The 18,897-nt window shown below is 41.9% G+C and overlaps 1 protein-coding gene and 1 non-coding gene across 3 annotated transcripts in view; both read right to left on the bottom strand.

Moving 5' to 3' along the window:
- AP1G1 (adaptor related protein complex 1 subunit gamma 1) overlaps nucleotides 1-18,897 on the bottom strand; it is a 51,009-nt gene that overhangs the window by 7,846 nt on the left and 24,266 nt on the right. For both annotated transcript variants that reach the window (XM_064459868.1, XM_064459869.1), the window contains 14 exons: nucleotides 18,185-18,261; nucleotides 14,014-14,109; nucleotides 13,433-13,513; nucleotides 13,090-13,188; nucleotides 12,578-12,633; nucleotides 11,266-11,379; nucleotides 7,476-7,616; nucleotides 6,777-6,831; nucleotides 5,038-5,160; nucleotides 4,622-4,711; nucleotides 3,993-4,120; nucleotides 3,291-3,395; nucleotides 979-1,120; nucleotides 405-531 (listed from right to left, as the gene is read on the bottom strand). In XM_064459868.1, coding sequence (XP_064315938.1) covers nucleotides 405-531; nucleotides 979-1,120; nucleotides 3,291-3,395; nucleotides 3,993-4,120; nucleotides 4,622-4,711; nucleotides 5,038-5,160; nucleotides 6,777-6,831; nucleotides 7,476-7,616; nucleotides 11,266-11,379; nucleotides 12,578-12,633; nucleotides 13,090-13,188; nucleotides 13,433-13,513; nucleotides 14,014-14,109; nucleotides 18,185-18,261 — 1,434 coding nt within the window. The remainder of the gene's footprint in view (nucleotides 1-404; nucleotides 532-978; nucleotides 1,121-3,290; nucleotides 3,396-3,992; nucleotides 4,121-4,621; nucleotides 4,712-5,037; nucleotides 5,161-6,776; nucleotides 6,832-7,475; nucleotides 7,617-11,265; nucleotides 11,380-12,577; nucleotides 12,634-13,089; nucleotides 13,189-13,432; nucleotides 13,514-14,013; nucleotides 14,110-18,184; nucleotides 18,262-18,897) is intronic.
- On the bottom strand, nucleotides 9,781-9,867 carry LOC135314864 (small nucleolar RNA SNORD71). Its single transcript, XR_010374342.1, has one exon. It is a non-coding gene; the product is annotated as a small nucleolar RNA SNORD71 (small nucleolar RNA).

Below are 18,897 nucleotides of genomic sequence, written 5' to 3'. Positions count from 1 at the left end.
AGTAATTACTCCTCCAAAGATCAAACTGCTGCATATTATATTTCTTTACACAAAGCTCTACAAATCATCTGTGTTGTTATCCTCTCCTCCTCTGCTTTCACTAACAAGGACTGGCTCCTCTTGAGCTAGCAGGCATTGAAATGGAATTAATTCCTCACAGCTCCCAATCCTCTCTGGGAAGGCTCCCAGCATTCCCAGGCTGGAGCATTAAAATACTCAGGTCTCAGCAGCTAATCATGCAGAGTCAACCTGTGACTTCATTCCCTGACTCCCACCTGTATGCTAATATGGGTCTTGGTAAGAGTAAGTGTGAAGACTAGGTTTTGATAAAGTGAAGAACTAGTCAGCCCTCATCCCACCCCAGGACTGAGAATGTAGACTTTTAAGAGATGCAGCCTGCTCACCTGTTAGGTTGAGGTCTCCCAGGAGGTCAAGGAGCTCCCCACCAGCAGAGGCTGGCTTGCTTGTAGGTGCCGTGGGGATTACAGGTGTTATATCACTTCCCCCCAACAAGTCCAACAAATCATTTGCCTAATGAAAGAGTGGATGTAATAGTTATATTTTCAACTTCCTGCTACTTTCCCTTGCAAATGTAATGGACTCTACTTGCTCTCAGCCTGAAGACCAACAGATCTGCTGGCCAGTCAGAAAGGTTCTTAGTTTAGCTATGGTCCCATGCCCCACAAGAGATCTAGCTTCCATGCTCTTCAGACCACAGAGAAGGATGGAGTTCATGCGCGCTGAAACAGGTTGCGGGGATATATGGCTTTACCCTAGCCTGCTCTTGCACTCCCCACAATGACCTCTTCCACACACCTGTTCTTGACACTAGAGCCATCACAGCAGAGGGATGATGCAATCATCACAAGGACAGAACTAGCAAAGAGGGGGCAGGAGATGGTCTCAGCTTACTGCTCGCAGTGGCTACTAGTGTGTCTAACAGGCAGTGAAAACTTATCCTAGATCAGTTTCCATTACCTGGCTAGCAGGCTGCAATCCAGAGGGTGGAGGTTTCGTTTCCAGTACCGCTGGCTCTGTCTCTCCGTTGGTCTGTACAATCTCAGTAGGGCCATTTGTGGTGATTTTCTCCATTACTGGCATTCTCTCAAGCAGGGCTGGCCTGAAAGAAGCTGACATAGTTACACTGTGCCATCTTCCTGGATCCCAGTTCAAATACTCAGACATTCAGGAGATGATATACACAGGGCAACCTGCCTTTTCCTGTTAGCTCCAATGCAGGGGAACTGTAAACCTGCATGACAGGTTAAGGTGGTCAGAAGCAATCCCTGACATTCTGTGCCAGTGTAAATACATTAGTTGACAGCTGAAAGCCAAACAAGCCCTCCTGCCTCCTCTTCTCCCCTAGTACTTGACAGTTTCCTCTGTGGGGCTAGGGTAACAAACCCAAGACAAAGATTAAATAATTGAGCAATGGTGGATTAACTGCAGACATGGGACACTTGACTGCTCTGTTCCAAAGGCAGTTGAGCAATACAGTCAACTCATTTTACTTCTCTTTGCAGAAGGGTTAACAACTTAAAACAGGTGACAAAGCTCAAAAAGCAAATCGCCATGCTCTCATTTAGCCAAATTAAGTTTCCAGAGACACTAACTTCAGCCCTTGAGAGAACCCTCCTGAAGTGATACAGAGACTGAAGAAGAGGCATGGGATCCAGAATCCTGACATCAAAACAAAAAACTAGGAAAACCTGTATAGGGAGAACTAGTCTGTAATACAAGAAAGGCCATTACTCTTGCAGATCAAGTCACAAAGCGCTGCATGTAGTAGGGATAAGCCACACTGCCTACACATCTTTTGGGCTGAAGAAGTGTTTCAGTGCCAGTAAACCCAAAAATGGGCCACATTTTTGACCATGAACAAGGTCTTAATGAGGAGAAACTATTAAACATTGACCTTTAAACTGTCATGAACACCAGAATATACTCGGGAGGGGGGTGGGTGGGAGAGATACAGTGCTCTCTTGTTGCACCTCAGAAAAACTCAGTTTTACACTTTCCAAAACTATGTATAGCAAGCACTGCCATCTGATCAAAAGCCGCCTGATCACCAGACACTGCTGTCTGCAATGGTCATCTCGGATCAAAAGCCTCTCATGCTAGATTTTTCTCAACTCATTCATAAGGCTTCATGTGAAGCCCTAAGCAGCTCACATGCCCTAAGCTCACTGACGTGACTTTTCCAAGAACAATTTGAGTTGCTGCATGGATCCCACAGGAGAAGAGAAAAGAAGTCACAGGATGTTGTGTCCTATATACAATAAATAAGATGGTACCTATGGAAAAAAAGTGATTATCAAGAGCCTTTGAAACAAAGTTTGAAGGCCCCTGCAAACACGGGCAGTATTTAGTCCAGTGGCATCCGTTTTCTCCCTGTCCTCTCATCTAGACTTCAAAATAGATGCTCCTCCATCCAATGGAATCTTATAAAAAGTTCTCATAGGTGGATAAATTTAATCCCCAGATGATCTCCTCCAATCTTATGATCCTTGCTCAACGGAATCTGCGGTACTTCTACATATCAACAATTAACTATTACACATAGCAGACTAATGACTATTCTGCAAAGAACTACAGCTTTAGTTATTGCAACAAAGCGGGGCTTTAACTTTCTCAAAGAAACAATCACTTGAGCCAAGCAATGATGAATGGGGACCTCTCAATGATAAGGTAAATGTAGGTTAACACGCTCGTGAATTGTAAAACAGGGATTATGAGAGGTGCAGTGAAACAGTCTTGCCTTTGCATGCAGAATCTGAGATTTTAAACAGATTCTGCAAGAAGATACAGTAAATTAAAAAGATGTTCTGAAAAACTGAAAAGAATTAACAATTGGAATAATTACTGCAAGTTCAGAGCACAGCTTAGGAGCACAGGTCAATAGATCTCCGCATGTTTATTCCAAAGACATTTTAAAATCAATTTGAACCTAATTGACTGTGGTGATGCTAGCATGGTAAAAGCTACCTACAGACATTTAGTCACCTAGCAAATTTAAGATTCAACATCTAGAAGTAATAAATTAGTCAAGTTCAAGCTCAAAGCAGGGCAAATGTTTTGGCAGAGAAAGTCTCTGATCACAGAACAATCTCGTGAGATACGTTAAGTTCTTAAAACACTCTCTAACTCTATAGATGAGGGAGGGATTCTAGTTCCTCTGTAATCCTACCAAAAATCACTAGACAAAGCTCTCAAAGCACAAAGTGTGGTATGCAAGAGATCAGAGTAGATTATAATGATCCTTTTGAACACCAAAACTCATCAGAACTTACCTCATGTGATCATATTTCTTGAAAAGTGCATTATATTCCACTGCCCTCTGCTGCAGCTCCACATCAATGCTGCTGCCATAAATGGAAACTACCTTCTTAATGCGACTGCATAGGGACAGGAGGGAAACAACACAAAACAAAAAAACACACCATGGAATTAACAGCAATAAGCAAAGGACTAGCATATGTCATCCAGAAGACGCTATCTGGCCTCTGCTCAACAGGCGTCCTGTGTAACTCATCTATCCCAGAGTATCTATGCAACATCCATTTTTGAAGTGTCCCTTCACAACAGCATCAGCAGGTCATTAACATACCACCATGAGGTATATCATAAGAAAAAAACTACCCACACTGAGAAGCCACCAGTAGGCAACAAGACTATTTTTCTCTCCATAATCCGAAAAAGGAACTGGAAAGAACAGTGCGTTTGAAGTAAGGATTTATCTTCCCCATAAAGGGCTTTTCAAGCAACAGCACCATGGATTCAGTCCCTAAGCAGTAGAGGACATCCAAAGAGAAAAATGTAAAAAAATCAGTGGAAGCCTTCCACCCTGCAAAGGACTGTAAAAGCTAACAATTAACAAGACAACTCTTGTAAACTGTGGAAGCAAAACATGTCCAAGGAATACTTCTACTGAAGACAATTGATGCCAGCATATTTGCAAAGCCCTGTGCAGTACAGCATCAATGAGAACTCACTTGACAGTGCAGGTGAACCTTGTGGAAAGCTTCATGATGGCAGTGAGAGCATAGCCTCGTGTAACAGATGCAGACATATTAGATATCAGGACGCTTTCTAAAATATCAAGAACTTCATCCTCTGTTACCTGAAAAGGTACAGGAAGATTAGGCTGAGACAGAGGGAAGCTTTGCAGCAAGCCTTCCAGGGCATACTGTAAAAACCTGTCGCTTAATGGCCATGATGTTACCTCCTCTGCAATTTTGTGAGCCTGTAGCACATGTTCAGAGTGTACAAGACAGATGCATCTGGGTGGAGATCTTACAATATTAGTTTTAAAATATAGTTCCTGTTCCACACATTGAAGAGCAGGTTTATCGTCAAAATACACAGCTAAGATCCTAGCAGATACCCTGCAAGCTAAGTTAGCACTGAAACCGCACCACTCTGCCAATTTTAACTGCACTCCTCACAGTGAAAGTTTATGCAGCCCATGCCTGAGGCATGGGGAGGAGATTCTTGTCCAGGGTCCATGAGCATCACGGACACCAGTGCTAAGTAAATGTTGCAAGCATTGCCCTTGCATAGCCAGCATCAAGCAGGTCCAGCCTCAGCCAGGTACACAGTTATTGTCTTTCCCAAGATATACCTGTATCGGTTCCTCCTCTTCGCACTGACCAGACACCAGAAGATCTCCATACTCTCCTATGCACCAAGAGGCCACTTGCACCAGGGGCTGCTGTTAGAAGGGAGAAGAAAAAAAAAATCAGATGCCTCAGAGGTAAATGGATGCCTGTATGACAAGTTAAGCCATCACCATTTCCCAAAGCAAGTTTAGTCTTCCTTCCAGCCACGGAAGTTCTCCACAGCAGAAGAAACAGGAGTATGTGATTTGATCAAAAATTCCATAAGAGAATTAGAGAAAACAAAAAGAATGTCTCCTCTGCGATTTGTCCCTTGGAGCTAGACAGTGTGATGTTGACTGACTTTGAGATGCTTAATAAACATGACACTTATTGCACTACAACAAGGAAACTGAAGCTGCCTGGTCACGTTCAGTATTACCTGGGAGTAATCACCAAGGATAGCTTTGTAGAGTCTCTGCACAGTGTAGGCATGCATCTCCACACTATTAGTTATTAGCTGAATCAGATTGGGAACAGCATCATCACGAACATAACTTCCTGCCTGCAAGAACAATTGTGTATTTGAGAGACAGAAAAATTGTTAGGTTTCACTAGCCAACTTCTCAGTAACACCCAGCATCTGCTGATATCCTTCACAAAGCCACCTGATGTGAGTGGAAATAAAAGCCTCCTCATGCCCAAGCACTTCCTGGTTGATTTTGAGCAGGCTCAGATGCATAGAAGTACAGGACAGTACATTTTCCCAATGAACTCAACTATACCCAGAGAAATCCACACTACAGACATCCTGAAATTGTCAAGAGGACAGAGTGTGGACATAAGAAGCCTGTGCTACAAAAGGAACAAAAAGCAACACAGAAAACTGCTCTGTTAAACGGAAGGCTTTAAGTCAAAGACACCCTGGGGGCAGAACAGAGCTTATGCAATTGCTTGCTCAAAGCCAGACTCTGATGAATAAGCAGAGGACCCAGGAACTTGTCTGAATATCACTCTCTGGTTAGAGGTTAGGAACACAGAGCTCAGAGGGAAAAGCCCACTCTAAGTGCATGAAAGTATGTGGGGCAATACACAGTCACACAGCCTTAGCAATGAAGGGAAATTGTATACTGTTCAAAACCTGTTCTGTTTAGGCACTCCTCTGGCACTGAGAGCAGAGCATGCAAAAAGAATGAAATCAAGCGAGCCAAATTAGGTCAACTAAGTGAGAATCCACCTAGCCAAAGATGGCTGATGCCATCTTTCTGTATTAGTTCTGATAAATCTGCTAAACTGAAAAGGATGTTTATCTTTACGAGTCTACAGTGGGTAGTCTCATGAATACAGCTTTATAAATGGTTTAGCAGCCAAGAGAAGGAAGTTCCTTTATTGAAGGAACTAATCTGAAAGCAATTCTCAAAGCCAGCCTTCTAATGGAAATCAATTCTCAGTTCAGAGGAATCTACTTCTCTCTGTTTCAGGGTGGCAAAATAGCACACAAGCCAGACTCGCTTTGTGATGAGCTTCCCAAATTTGAGCACTCATACAGGTAAAATAAATCTCTTCTCACTCCGTTGCCTCAGGGAACACACTGCCTACCCAAGTTATCATGAGCTCTTCCCTCTTGTTTGTCAAAACACTACTCCAGTTCCATCTCAGCTGCAATGTTTATAAAGAAATTAATGTAGGTAAAGAGTAATAATTAAACTCAAAGAAGAGGAATAAGAAAGCTCTTGATACAGATTCATTAAAAAAAGCTTTGATAAACTCAGCTTGGAATAATTCCAAGAAATTGTTTCACCCCCTTTCTCTTTGCAAGTATCTTAAGGGTGTGCTCACTCTCCCCTGAAAGCACCGTATATTGGGATCACAGACAGCACAAGAGCTGTCCTAACTTAGAAGCTAATGTGATTACTGCATTAGAAAGTCTGCTACACACCGTATTCTTGTGTGTTTCTGAAACCACACATTTCTTCTGAAAACCCACTCGGTCATATTTACTGAGTTTACATATTTCTGACTGGCTTGCCTTGGGTCACTACCATATAAGTACACTTCCTCTGTCTATTGTAGCATTTGTTATCTGGCAGCCTTTATAGCCACCTCCAACTTGATGAATAACTTCCTGCAGAATTAAAAATTTTTTAGGTAGCCACAGACAAGAGAGGCAATCTCACTTACCGTTGTTAAGACTCTCATAATTGTGTCTATGTGCCAGCGTTTGGAAGGAGCATATCTGACAAAATTAAGAAAACCAGTTAAAGCAAGAACTGCTAGCCTTCAACACCACCAAGAAACCCATCATTATCAGAACCTCCCCATTCAGTTACTTCCTAGCCCACTGTTTCCTGCGGGGGACACACCAACAAAACACACACAAAACACCCCCAACAAAACGAAACACCACATGCTTCACATTCTTCAACTTTTTTGTATTAATGCTGACATTGGAAAGCTGAATGAATATACAAGTCTGTATAATATAGCAAGGTGTGGCTGTGCATATACAATATTCCAAAGTCAGACTGCTGATTACAATGCCTCAACAACGAGATCACCTCACTTGTACAACTAACCAGGGAGAATCTGTGCGTGTGGAGGTGGGGCAGAGCCAGGATGTCAGCACAATACCTGTTCCAAAATGCAGCAGAAATCAATACACTAGCCTGGTTTAGTGATATGAGGACTACCCATGTGGGACACACTAGTGTGTCCTGTTCCTCAGAGTAGGTTAAAACTGACAAACCACACACGAGTAGAGAAGAGGGGATCAATATATCCTCTCTTGGTGGGGTGAGGAGGGGAAGAAAACCAACACACAAAATGCTCATAATTCCGAGGATGTACAAAAAATTAATAGCAAGTAAATTGACCCCATACTTTTCAGCTGCAAGAAATATCCCAGATGCACAGTCTGCCTTGAACTCTGGTTCACAGGAATCTAGGAAATACAGCAACTCCTTCATCATTCCACGGACATTGTTCCCATTAACAAGAGCAAAACTCAGTTCCATTGCACGCCTAGGGCAAGAGACAGAAAACTGATAAAGTATCTTCACCTAGTAAAGTAAAAAAAAAAAAAAAACAAAAAACAAAAAACCACAAACCCCAAAACAAAAAACCCCAAACCAACCAGAAAAGCAAACTAACCAAGCCCAGCTACTCAAATGCACTTACCTTTTAATTAAGAAGAGAGCAATATCTATAAATCCTGTGAGAACAGCCTTCCACATTAAATGTGCCAGTATTTTCCTGTTCATGGGCAGACAATAAATACCCACCCCCAAAAAACTAAGGGGGAGAAGGTAGGGGTGTGGGGTGTTCTAGAAACACCTGTCCAGATGTCCTAAACGCTAGAAATATCTTTCAGCAACCAGAGTCCATCAGCACTAAGGTCTGACTATGCAAGTATTTGTGATCACATGCCGGCCATTTCTGACACACAACTGCAATAAGTAATCCATGCTGCAACACGCTTTCTCCAGCTTCAGAGATCCAGGGGAGACCTGTTTTGACCTCCATATATTAGAGATTCAAATACAGGAGAGATTTAAAATATTAACTGATAAGCTTTATTGTATCCTGCCAGATAGACTACATAAGATTTCCAGAGCCCAAAATTACTCCGGTGCTCTTTTCAGAGCCCCATTCCTCCCCCGACCCCAAGTCGACATCACAACTAGAGTGTACTGGCTCTTTGATATTCCTTGTTGTATACATGGAGGTCTGATGCTAGCCCTTAGCCCTTCTACTCAAAGCTTCCGTAGTTGATTCTAGCACAGCTCTCCCATTCTTCTAACATTTTTTGAATGAAGACTACCTTCAAATGTGATTGATTTCTGTACAGCGTTGGCAATTAGTTATGTTAAAATATATTAAAACAATGCATTAAAACAGCCTCACTGAACAACCCTGACTGTTGTTGAGCATTTGGTGTAATTCAGAACCCAAACCTCTAAGTTGTGTCTTCTTCATACTATCAGGAACTTTATTCTCTGCCTGTCACAGAGATAGCCTACTAGAAGACAAGAAAGATCCTCATAGCACATCAAAAACTTCCTCCCCCATTTCAGTTATCTTTTGAAATTATCTGGATAGTTGCTGAACTACTTCATGTGTACAGTGATTTTGTACCACTTGTTGCACAACTGATTATGTCCAAAATTACGCCAAAAGGCCTAAAGTCTATTTTGCAATATATACTTTCTTCAAATAGATCAGACTTCAATGTGTGTTTAACTCCAGACATTTTCATTAAAATCATAACGTTGAGATGCATGAGTTATGCTGTCATCCTTTCCTATATTTACTGGCAGCAAACCCATAAGCAGTCCCACTGATTCTGTCTTGCTCCAGTGTCAAGTGTGCCAACCTACCACTACATGGACACAGGTTTTCTGATTGCTTAGTATTTTCCCAATGTTCATGAAACATCACCAACTTAGACCAGGCACATTACCCAATCCAATGGTACTGGGCACACAGTATGTGTTCTCAAGAATCTGAAAACATCTAGACAGCACTGTGCCTCAACATCTCCGTAGTTGTTACTGTAATAAGAAGGATTTCTACAGAGTTGTGAATGGTAATGTGTTATTTTGCTTTTTACCCAACTAATACCCAGGGACTTAGAAAACACAGACTTGTTCAGAATTAGGGTGGAAATACAAAACTGAATTGTTACCTTTTATCATCTAGACCTGTGGCTGGCTGAAGACCTAGATCATTACTAGAATTGTTTTCATCCCTCCAATTAGTTCAACTCCTTACACCTAACCCTACTGGATTACAAGTTTTCTGTGTTTATGTTTAACTTTTCAGTCACATTATAACAGATATATCAATACTGCAGGTGCACAGAGGTACTCTGCAATCTTAATACCAGGCTTTTATCTCAACATGTATTGCTTACCTTCAATCATATGGCACAGCTCATTTCTGTCAAAGTTCATAATCACATAGTTTGATCATATTAAGCAGACAGACAGAAGACTTGAATTCGATGGCAAAGCCATTCTGATTTGTACTACACGGACCAAAGATGCACCGCAGTGGTTAAAAGATGAGAACAGGCCATGCTTCAGATAACCAAAATCAGGTACTGTGTCTGTCCCTCAAGTCCCAGCCCTTGAAACTTGCTACCTGGGACTCTAACATCCAGTCAATATATTGCTTCAATGAAGACAGTGCCTTGTCAGCAGCACGAGTGTCAGCATGGCAACATCATGCTCTGCTGATGGATCACTCAAAGGCTTCATCCTCCAACAGCACTCAGACATGAAGCTCTATCATTTGTAGCATGCTTATGTTTTCCCGGCAGGCACCAATAAAATGCTTTTGTTGCCTTCTGTCCAAAACCTAGATGGGGCTTTGCTATCCCACAACCCAGCCTCTTGTTGCTGTTCGGAGCCAGAGCCACTGTTAGCCTGACTTACTCGGCATATAAGATACAAATGTATGTTTTGGGATAGATTGCAACTGGAAAATAGATCACATAATACCTATTACATAACAGTTAAAACTAAGTTTCAGAAGTGAGACAGATCCAATTTCTTTCCTGTTCTGTACACATTAGACTGAGCAGTGCTGTTAAAAATCTAGATCCGATTTAAAAGATGGGCATAAATTTGAAGAATGCCTATCAGAACGAGCATCTATGACTTATCTAATCAGTTTGACAACGTGGAAAAAAAAAAAAGAGGTTGAGCAATTCTGAAAGTATATTCATGAGCTCAATGAAATTTTGGCCTGCAACAGACAGATTCCACAAGAAGCAATAGCGATGCAACTGCTCCCCCCCATCACTGACATATCGTATGCTGCACTGAGCTCAGACCACCAGTTATAGAACGAATAACAGTAAGGAAGAGGGTTGGGAAAGAAAGAACAAGCAACTGACACGCTGAAAGACTCAATTTAGGAGCAGCATTCCATACAGGTTGGGGCAAAGAGAGATCAAACTATTCAAGAGTATCTATGAGTGTCTGACAGAAACAGAAGAATGTTATTATCATGAGTAAAAGGAACATAACTGAAGTGATGAGAAAAAACAGGGGAAGAAGTTTAGACTGAGTATTAGAAAAAAAGTCTTACTGCAGTGAGAAGTTGCAAGCTCCCCCATTGCCCAGAGAAGTAGCAACATTCCACTATTTAAACAACAAATGAACACCGAGAATAAATGACAGGACATGGTTTGTAAGCAAATTTTTTTGAACAACCAAGTCTGAAATCTACCACTGCCTAACCAAATTTAAGCTCAAATGCTATTTGAATGGCTTAACACTGCCTCAAGACAACACGGCACTGCCTGTTTGTCTAGGAAAGAAAAGCAACAGAGCATGTCAGAGTAGCTTTGATTAGGATCATACTTTATGAAGGTTTTCCATCTTGTTGCGAGCACACAATCCAATCTCCATTGACTCCCTTTTGGAAAAATTCAGGCAAACGGAAAAATCTTTTTTTCCAATCCAATATGCATAAAATGTAAAAGCAGCTTCTCAAAGAAGGTGGCTGCACATCTTCATTACCTTTTTTGAATTATGAACCATACTAGGCATTAATACTAGTCTCACTTATAGATCCACAAGATCATTGCCATTTTCTGCTGTGCCCTGCTCACTTTCCATAGGCTATCAACCTTGAGAGTCTATTTCACTGATATTTCAATTACCTTTTAATGGAGACATCCAGATCCTTCAGGCAGTCCACAATCGTGCTTCTATGCCGTTGTACTGCATTATGGTCTGTCTGCACAGTTTTCAACAATGATGTCAAAGCTACATATCTGGGATAGGGACATACAGTAATAAATAGCTGACAGTCCGCATTTAATTTCTATCCACAGATGCTCACACACCCCAAAATTCCATCTTATTTTGCAACAGAACAGGGTTTTCTTGTACTCACTAACAAATGGAAATCTTCCAGGGGACTGCCTGGCCTATCTGCAAAGGTGAGTTACCATACCAAACTGTAACATCACAGAATGGCAGAGGTTGGAAGGGCCCTCTGGACATCACCTTACCTTGTCCCACCCCTCTGCTTGAGCAGGGACACCCCCAGAGCAGGGGGCACAGGACCGCGTCCAGGTGGGGTTTGAATGTCTCCAGGGAAGGGACTCCACAGCCTCTCTGGGCAGCCTGTGCCCCTGCTCTGGCACCCGCACAGGGAAGATGATTTTTCTCATGTTTAGGTGGAACTTCCCATGTCCCAGCTTGTGCCCTTGTCCTGTCATTGGGCACTACTGAAAAGAGCCTAGTCCCATCATCATGACACCCACCCTTTAGATATTTATAGGTATTGATGCCTAACAACACCCTGCTGCCCGACAAGCACCTGTCCCAATTCCTGGGCTCACGTCAGTTTTCCAGTCTTCACAAAGATTTTGAAAAGACAAGGCAATTAAAAGATTAGACCTCCACAGATCATACACTCAAACTAGCATGAGTTGCAGTTCCCAAGGCTGGAGTCCTCTACCTATACCGTGATTTGCAATCAAAATGCCTAGAAATGGAACTTAATTCTAGCAGTTGCAGCAAATCTATATTCAGATTCATAATGACCAAAGCACAACTTCCTTGTTGCCAACAGCACACAATTAGAAAAAACAGTCTTCGCCTGATTTGTCAGATCTCCAATAGCAACTCTGATTTGAATGTCACCCCAGACCAGCTGGGACAATACAGAAGATTCACTGGTTATTGAAAAAACATCTGACTAGATTAAGAAATGACATGGTAATGTGATCTAATGATCATACTCAGATGATCATACCCAGACTCATCAACCAAGATGGGCAGGGCCACAGTTAGGATTTTCACAGAGAAAAGAATGCACCAAGAAAGAAGAGAGCCATACTAACCCTGACAACAGTACTTCCCAGTATGGCCTCCTGGAAAGCTCTACTTCAGCATAACCTTTGTGTAATTGCTTCTCACACATTTTAAACTGGGTGTTGCTAAAACACACTTCATACAACTTACCTAATATTTTTGTCGTTGTTTAATAAGAAACGGCCTAGGATGTTAATGGCTAACACCTGCAGAAAAAGTTAGGGAAGGTTAGTGATCAGAAAGAATGCTGGTCATCTTCATTGTTTCAAGATGATTCTAAAGGCAACATGTCAAAGCTATCATTGCAGTTCTTGGCCAAAAGCATAACAAAGAACTCTAGAAGCTGACTAAGCAAAGGAAAAGCTAAGACAAACACAGCACAGGCTCTCTTCTGCACTCAAGGGAACACAGTCTGCAGGAAGTTTTGTCGTCCCCCCCCTTTTAAATAATAATTAAAAAACACCAAAAAACAAAGCCACCCCCCCCACCTCCCCAAAATATCCAAAAAACAAACCACAAACACCACTTTCTGAAGAGGCTACAGTCTTATCTAGAGCCAATTGCAGAGCTATGTTTCAGTGAAACAACTTGGCTTCATGTCCTCTACATAAATTACTCTAATAAAAGCCTAGAAAAAAAAGGACATATCAAAGGCAACTTACTCTCAGTCCACTCTCAGATTTTATGTCCATAATAGTCAACACAGTTTCATAGAGAATGGCATTTCCCACATTTTTACTTGTTTCTGTATTAGTGGCAACCTGGAGAAAACAAACAAAATAAGCATCTCCGATGCATCCGAAACAGATCCCCTTTGTGCTATTCTGCAGAACAGGCAGTATAACTAACCAATCCCTAGCAAACAAACATCACACCTATGAAGATGTGTCCCTTGCAGCAAAATTCACCCCAGCATAGCAACCAGCTGTATCCTCACCAGTGCTGTTGAATCCAAATTAAGAGACCAAAAAAGTTTAAGTTGCTCATGAACCTTGCAGATCTCACCTGTGCAAGTATATCATTCATTGCTTCACTAGAATCGTCATCATTTCGCCCTAAAATTCTTAGTAAGCGCAGGATTCGTACCTATTTGACAAAATAAAGCAAAGAAAATCTCATTGGATGGCAGTGTTTTACACAGGGGCTGTGAAATGCCCAGCACACTTCCTGAGGAGTGGCAAAGCAGCAGAACAAGCTGCTGATTTCCATTCCTAAGCAAAATGCTTATCCTTAAGACCTTTACCGATAAGAACAGGCTTATGCTGTGCTCATTTTCTTCCCACTAGCCAGAACTGTTAAGAGCACCCCCACTACCCACTAGGCACAGCCTTGCAAGACCAATGTCTGTTGCTACTTCCCCCTTTTGTCTCAACTTCACATAATGTGATATGGCACTACAACTGCCATTTAAACTAAAGCAGGTGTCTTTGACTAAGGTAGACGAAGAGCATTTGCACTATCAGCTCTAAAGACACAAAATCTTAAAGTCAACACAGCTGCCCTGAGGTAACCACCTCATCATACCTAAGTCTCAAAACACAGTACTAGAACTCAAGCTATGAATCATTGTTTGCATCAGTTCTTACCTGCAAAAAGGGGTCACTGATCCCAGACACATCATGCTCTGGTGAATATCCAGACATGATAAGGTTCTTCAGAATACGAACTAATTGGGGAACAAGCTGTGAAGAAGACAGTTGTCCCATTAGGGTGTTGTTCTTCCCCACCCCCGAGCCCCCCAGCTTTGAAGTACAGGTCTAAGAACGACTCTTTTATTTGAAAGCAAGTCACAGAATCACAGCATGGCAGGGGTTGGAAGGGACCTCTGGAGATCACCTTGTCCAACCCCTCTGCTTGAGCAGACACACCCAGAGCAGGGGGCACAGGACCACGTCCAGGCGGGGTGTGAATGTCTCCAGGGAAGGGACCCCACAGCCTCTCTGGGCAGCCTGTGCCCCTGCTCTGGCACCCGCACAGGGAAGGAGTTTTTTCTCATGTTTAGGTGGAACTTGCTGTGTTCTAACTTGTGCCCACTGCCCCTTGTCCTGTCGTTGGGCTCCACTGAAAGGAGTCCGGTCCCTGCACATCTAGAGCTGATGTTTATAAGAATATCTACAATTTAGCTAGGGTACAACTAGAAACAGTTAAGTTGGGACCTGAGCACCATATTTTATCTTTAAAGTACTAAATCTACCAGAGCTTGGCAGTTGAGACGTGAGAAGAAATACCAACTTAAATTCCTCTCTTCACAAAAAGGGGATGTGCTGGGACTATTAAAATGGTATGATTCCAGGAATTTTCCTGGGGGCTTTATATTTGCTCCTGAGTAATTTTTAGCATAATTCTTCATGGAAGCATCAGGAACAGCCAGGAATTTTGATCTTTTCAAGTACTGTACTGCTATGATTAAATTACTAAGAATTCTTTCAAGTTTGACACTCCATCCAACTTAGCTTCTACGAAGAAAAGCTTTGTTATCTGCTTCCCCTCCAACAGTTTCCAAATAGGGCAGAGAATGGATTTCCTTCCAGCATTCCCCCAGGGCTCTATTTTTAGACTACTTCTTCCCTGCAAATAGCTCCAGAGCTCTCCTCCTCTTCATTCCAAACTTCTCGTCGAGAGCAGCAACACTAAACTGACCAAACTCTTTGTTTCACTGCTGTTAGAAGGGTTCTGCATAATAGCAGAGAAGCTGATGGAAGCACTGCTACTATGCCAGACTCAGGAGCACAAAAATCACATCAACTTACACAGTTAATATTTTAAAGTTTCTTTCCAACTGTGTGGGCTAAAAAACTTTCAGAAGCAGTTCAGATTCCTCAGATGTTGATGGCACTGGTCTCCCAGTAGACATCTACCCATAAAAATAAGTCATTTTTCAAGACTTGTACACAGCTTTGAAGGAATGCTACCTATTGCAAAAGTTTGGTTCAACTCCTTCCATCTCAGGCATCTCTAGTGATGCACTTCATCTGTCAGGGCGACTCTGAGGATCCATAATAGAATTTCTCCATCGTATCTTACACATACCAAGCAAGTAATCAGTTCAGGGCAGAATGTGGCAAGTAAGCCAACCATTAAAGCAGACAAGCCACAACAAACTTACTGATAATCTCCAAAAACCTTCATGGCAGCTATGAGTAACAAAATAGTCTCAGGGATGAAATGGAAGCCCATTTCCAACACACCCTATGAAAAATCTTAAGGTTGAAAGACAGAAACTGGACTAATTTTCATTAAACTGTAAGAGAAAAACCACTCCTGGTGGATGACGCAGAGATGTAGATTTTTACGAGCTTTATTCCTTCCATAGAAAGTTTCTCTTATCCCTCTCAGTGATGGTATTAAAATAATCCAGACACTGGCTGGAGATGAGGTCACAAACTAGACAGAGGTGTTACGGTGGCTGCACTCCTGAAGCAGGACTAGCACCAGGACAGCATAATTCTTTCTCTCAATTCCATGCATGACAATTAGTTTATAAAAATGTATTCCTGCATTCATGTATGCCTATGATGAGTCAGGGATCACATTCACACTAAATTTTTGCTATAAGCAATCTCTGATCTGGTAAAGTTGCCACTTCTGAAAACATCAAATCAAGAGGGTGCTTCAGATTCAGGACAGGTCGTAGCAGAAGGTGCCAAAAGCACCATGTGACTTACAGAGAACAGCAGCCGCATGTGGACATAATACATAGGCAATGTTTTCTGGACTAAAGTCCTGTACATTTGTGGTGCAGGGCAAGAGGAAAACCAGCTGAGTTTCTCCATCATCTTTTTATTCCTACCTTCACTCTTCAGGAATTATATACTCCTCTAAAAATGTGCATTTCATAAAACACATAAACAAAAGGAACCATTAATTTCCTATTATCTGCCCTAAAGAGGAAACTGCTGCAACATCTTCCCTCAAGTTCGAGCAACAGACAAGCAGAGTGACCTGCTGAAGCCTTCCTGGAAACCTGATGAACATGTTCTTTGCCTTCTAACATGCAAGTGTTTCAGGACTGATGACAGGACAAAGGGATAAGTTACAGCCATGGAGATTGGTTGAGGGCCACCAACCTAATCTTCTGTAGTCAAATTACACCCATGAAAAATATCAGCAAATAGCTCTTTGCAGCACAGTAAGCCCCACTTACAGGCAGCTAAGTAACTTTCTCTCCTGCTCCCTTTTGGGAATCACCCAAAGTTACCCCATGATTCAGACAAAACACAAAGCCCAGTTTGTGATAAGAAAGCCCAGGGGTACAGTTTTCATAGGCACAAAAAACTCCCTAAAGCATTCCTCAAATGAGGGAGATCTTGAGGAAAGCAGGCTCGTGTTTAGAGGCGGCCACAACTGAGATTCAGGGCTGCCATGGGTATAGAGGTTTAGTGACAAGACAAGACCAGCACACAAAAAGCATTAAACAGGTACAATTGATCTAAGCATGTGGCATCAAGCACAAGTGTGGCATTAAGAGGCACTACCTCACAAGAGACAAACATCTACAGATTCAATGCAAGCATGCACCATCTAGAAGAATTAACTCTTACCTTTTCATTCTAACACACAGCAGGATTCCAAACAGACAGAAGGGACAAAACAGACGAAGCAGGCATTAGGGACAGATCAATGTTATACCATTCACAGCATAAACGACTACAAGAGATAGCTAGAAAAGAATGTACCTAGTACCTAAATTCTGTGGACTCAGCTCTTCTCTCTTCTCCCATGACTATCATCTTAGCTGAGCAATTAGTAGCAGGGATGGCTACCTTCAAGATGACCCTAGTCCCACTTTCACTCCTGCTTTGTATAATCAGGGCAAGGGAAGATACATGCCAAAATGCTAAGATGCATCAAAGGACGTACTGTTTGAAATCCCTATCAATATAGACAAGCCAAGGAAGAACAGTAAACTGGGCATGCAAATAAATAAGCACCTTTAAGACTTTTCAGAAGAGCAAACACCCAGTTCTGTTCTACCAGCTTTGTTCAATTTCTCCTTCTTTAACCAAGAAGTCAGAATGACATCTTTAATGCAATTTTCAGATGCTCTTCTATTGGTAGTCTTTCATATGGCAATAATACTGCACAGGAAAATACAGCAATCAGCATAAGGAATTTGTGCTGGGGGGAGGGCAGCAGAAGCAAACACACCTAACCAGACGAGGAAGAGTGAAGCTGACTCTTGAACCCTTAAGCTAAAATGGAAAATGATGTAATATAGCATGCATCAGAGATGAGGTATCTACACAACTAGAACCTCCATTGGTATTTTTGACCTGAGTTTATAAAATTGGTGTGCTGTGGTTAAGGCACGTTGGTATAAGCCTCAGTTTTTCATCTGTGCCTCTTCATATTTATGTTTAATACATTCCAATGTCGCTATGCCATTAGATACAAAGTGGAAAAAACCTAAGGGAACAAAGAGGACACTTTAAATCTAACTTTAGAATGAGTGTCATACTGCACAGTCTTGAGACTGGTGTTTTTAACTTACTTTTTGAAGGGGATTAGGGCTAGATACACACAAAATTCCCAAATGTAATGGTTTTTTAAAAAATTTTGATAACAAGCAGACAATATCACTAAATTATTCAGCCAAAGAGCTGTACGCATTTTATTAAAAGATGTGCACACTGCTTTTACTAGGGAGACTAAAAGGATGCATCAGTTAAAAAAAATCAAAACAAAAAAACCCCTCCCCAATCTACCACAAACCCACCCATGAATATTAACTCTACAGTACTATCAGTTCACACTTACCTTTCTAAAGTGTGCAAGCATGTCTGGGCTTCTCTCACACATCTCTGTGAGGAGGACAACTGATGTGTGAAGAACACCTAAAGGTGAGGGGGGAAAAAAAGAAAAAAGTGTCCACATTTAACATAATTTCATTGGCTCTAGACATATGACAAATATCATAAGGAGACAACAGGAAAGCATTAAAAAAAAATATTCTTCCTGAATCCAGCGTATCTACTCCAAAAGATATTTGCACTTGCAGCTGTGCCCAAGGGAAAGCAGGTAGCAATGTGCTCATGTCTTAAAGCAGCAACTAAAGGCCAAAGGAAAAGAGAAATTGGACTTTGCCTGCAGAACCTTGCATACTAAATATGCAGTTGATGGTAACAGACACAGTTGGACTAGATGATCTTTAAGGTCCCTTCCAACCAAACCATTCCATGATTCTATAGAAACAGAAGACACTAGAATGGCAGTATGTATTAATTGCATTGTAGGTGTTGGGTTCCTCACACTTCCCGAGCTCCTCTTCTGATTTGGGTACCCTAGTCAATCTTATGTGACCTGATTTGGGCCTTCCTCAGAAGGCCTCAGAACTCAGTTTAGAGAAAGACTATAGCAGACCGCTTGGTCACGACAGTGTCTGCACATGGGCAGCCAGCTTGTGTGTGCCGTGCCTTAAGGAAACCCCGTCAAAGTGTCCCTGAAAATAGTTAGAAAAGGCATGTCAGTTA

Source organism: Phalacrocorax carbo, chromosome 8, assembly GCF_963921805.1.
Source record: "Phalacrocorax carbo chromosome 8, bPhaCar2.1, whole genome shotgun sequence".
Taxonomy (NCBI): Eukaryota; Metazoa; Chordata; class Aves; order Suliformes; family Phalacrocoracidae; genus Phalacrocorax; species Phalacrocorax carbo.
This window is presented reverse-complemented; position numbering and strand designations above follow the sequence as displayed.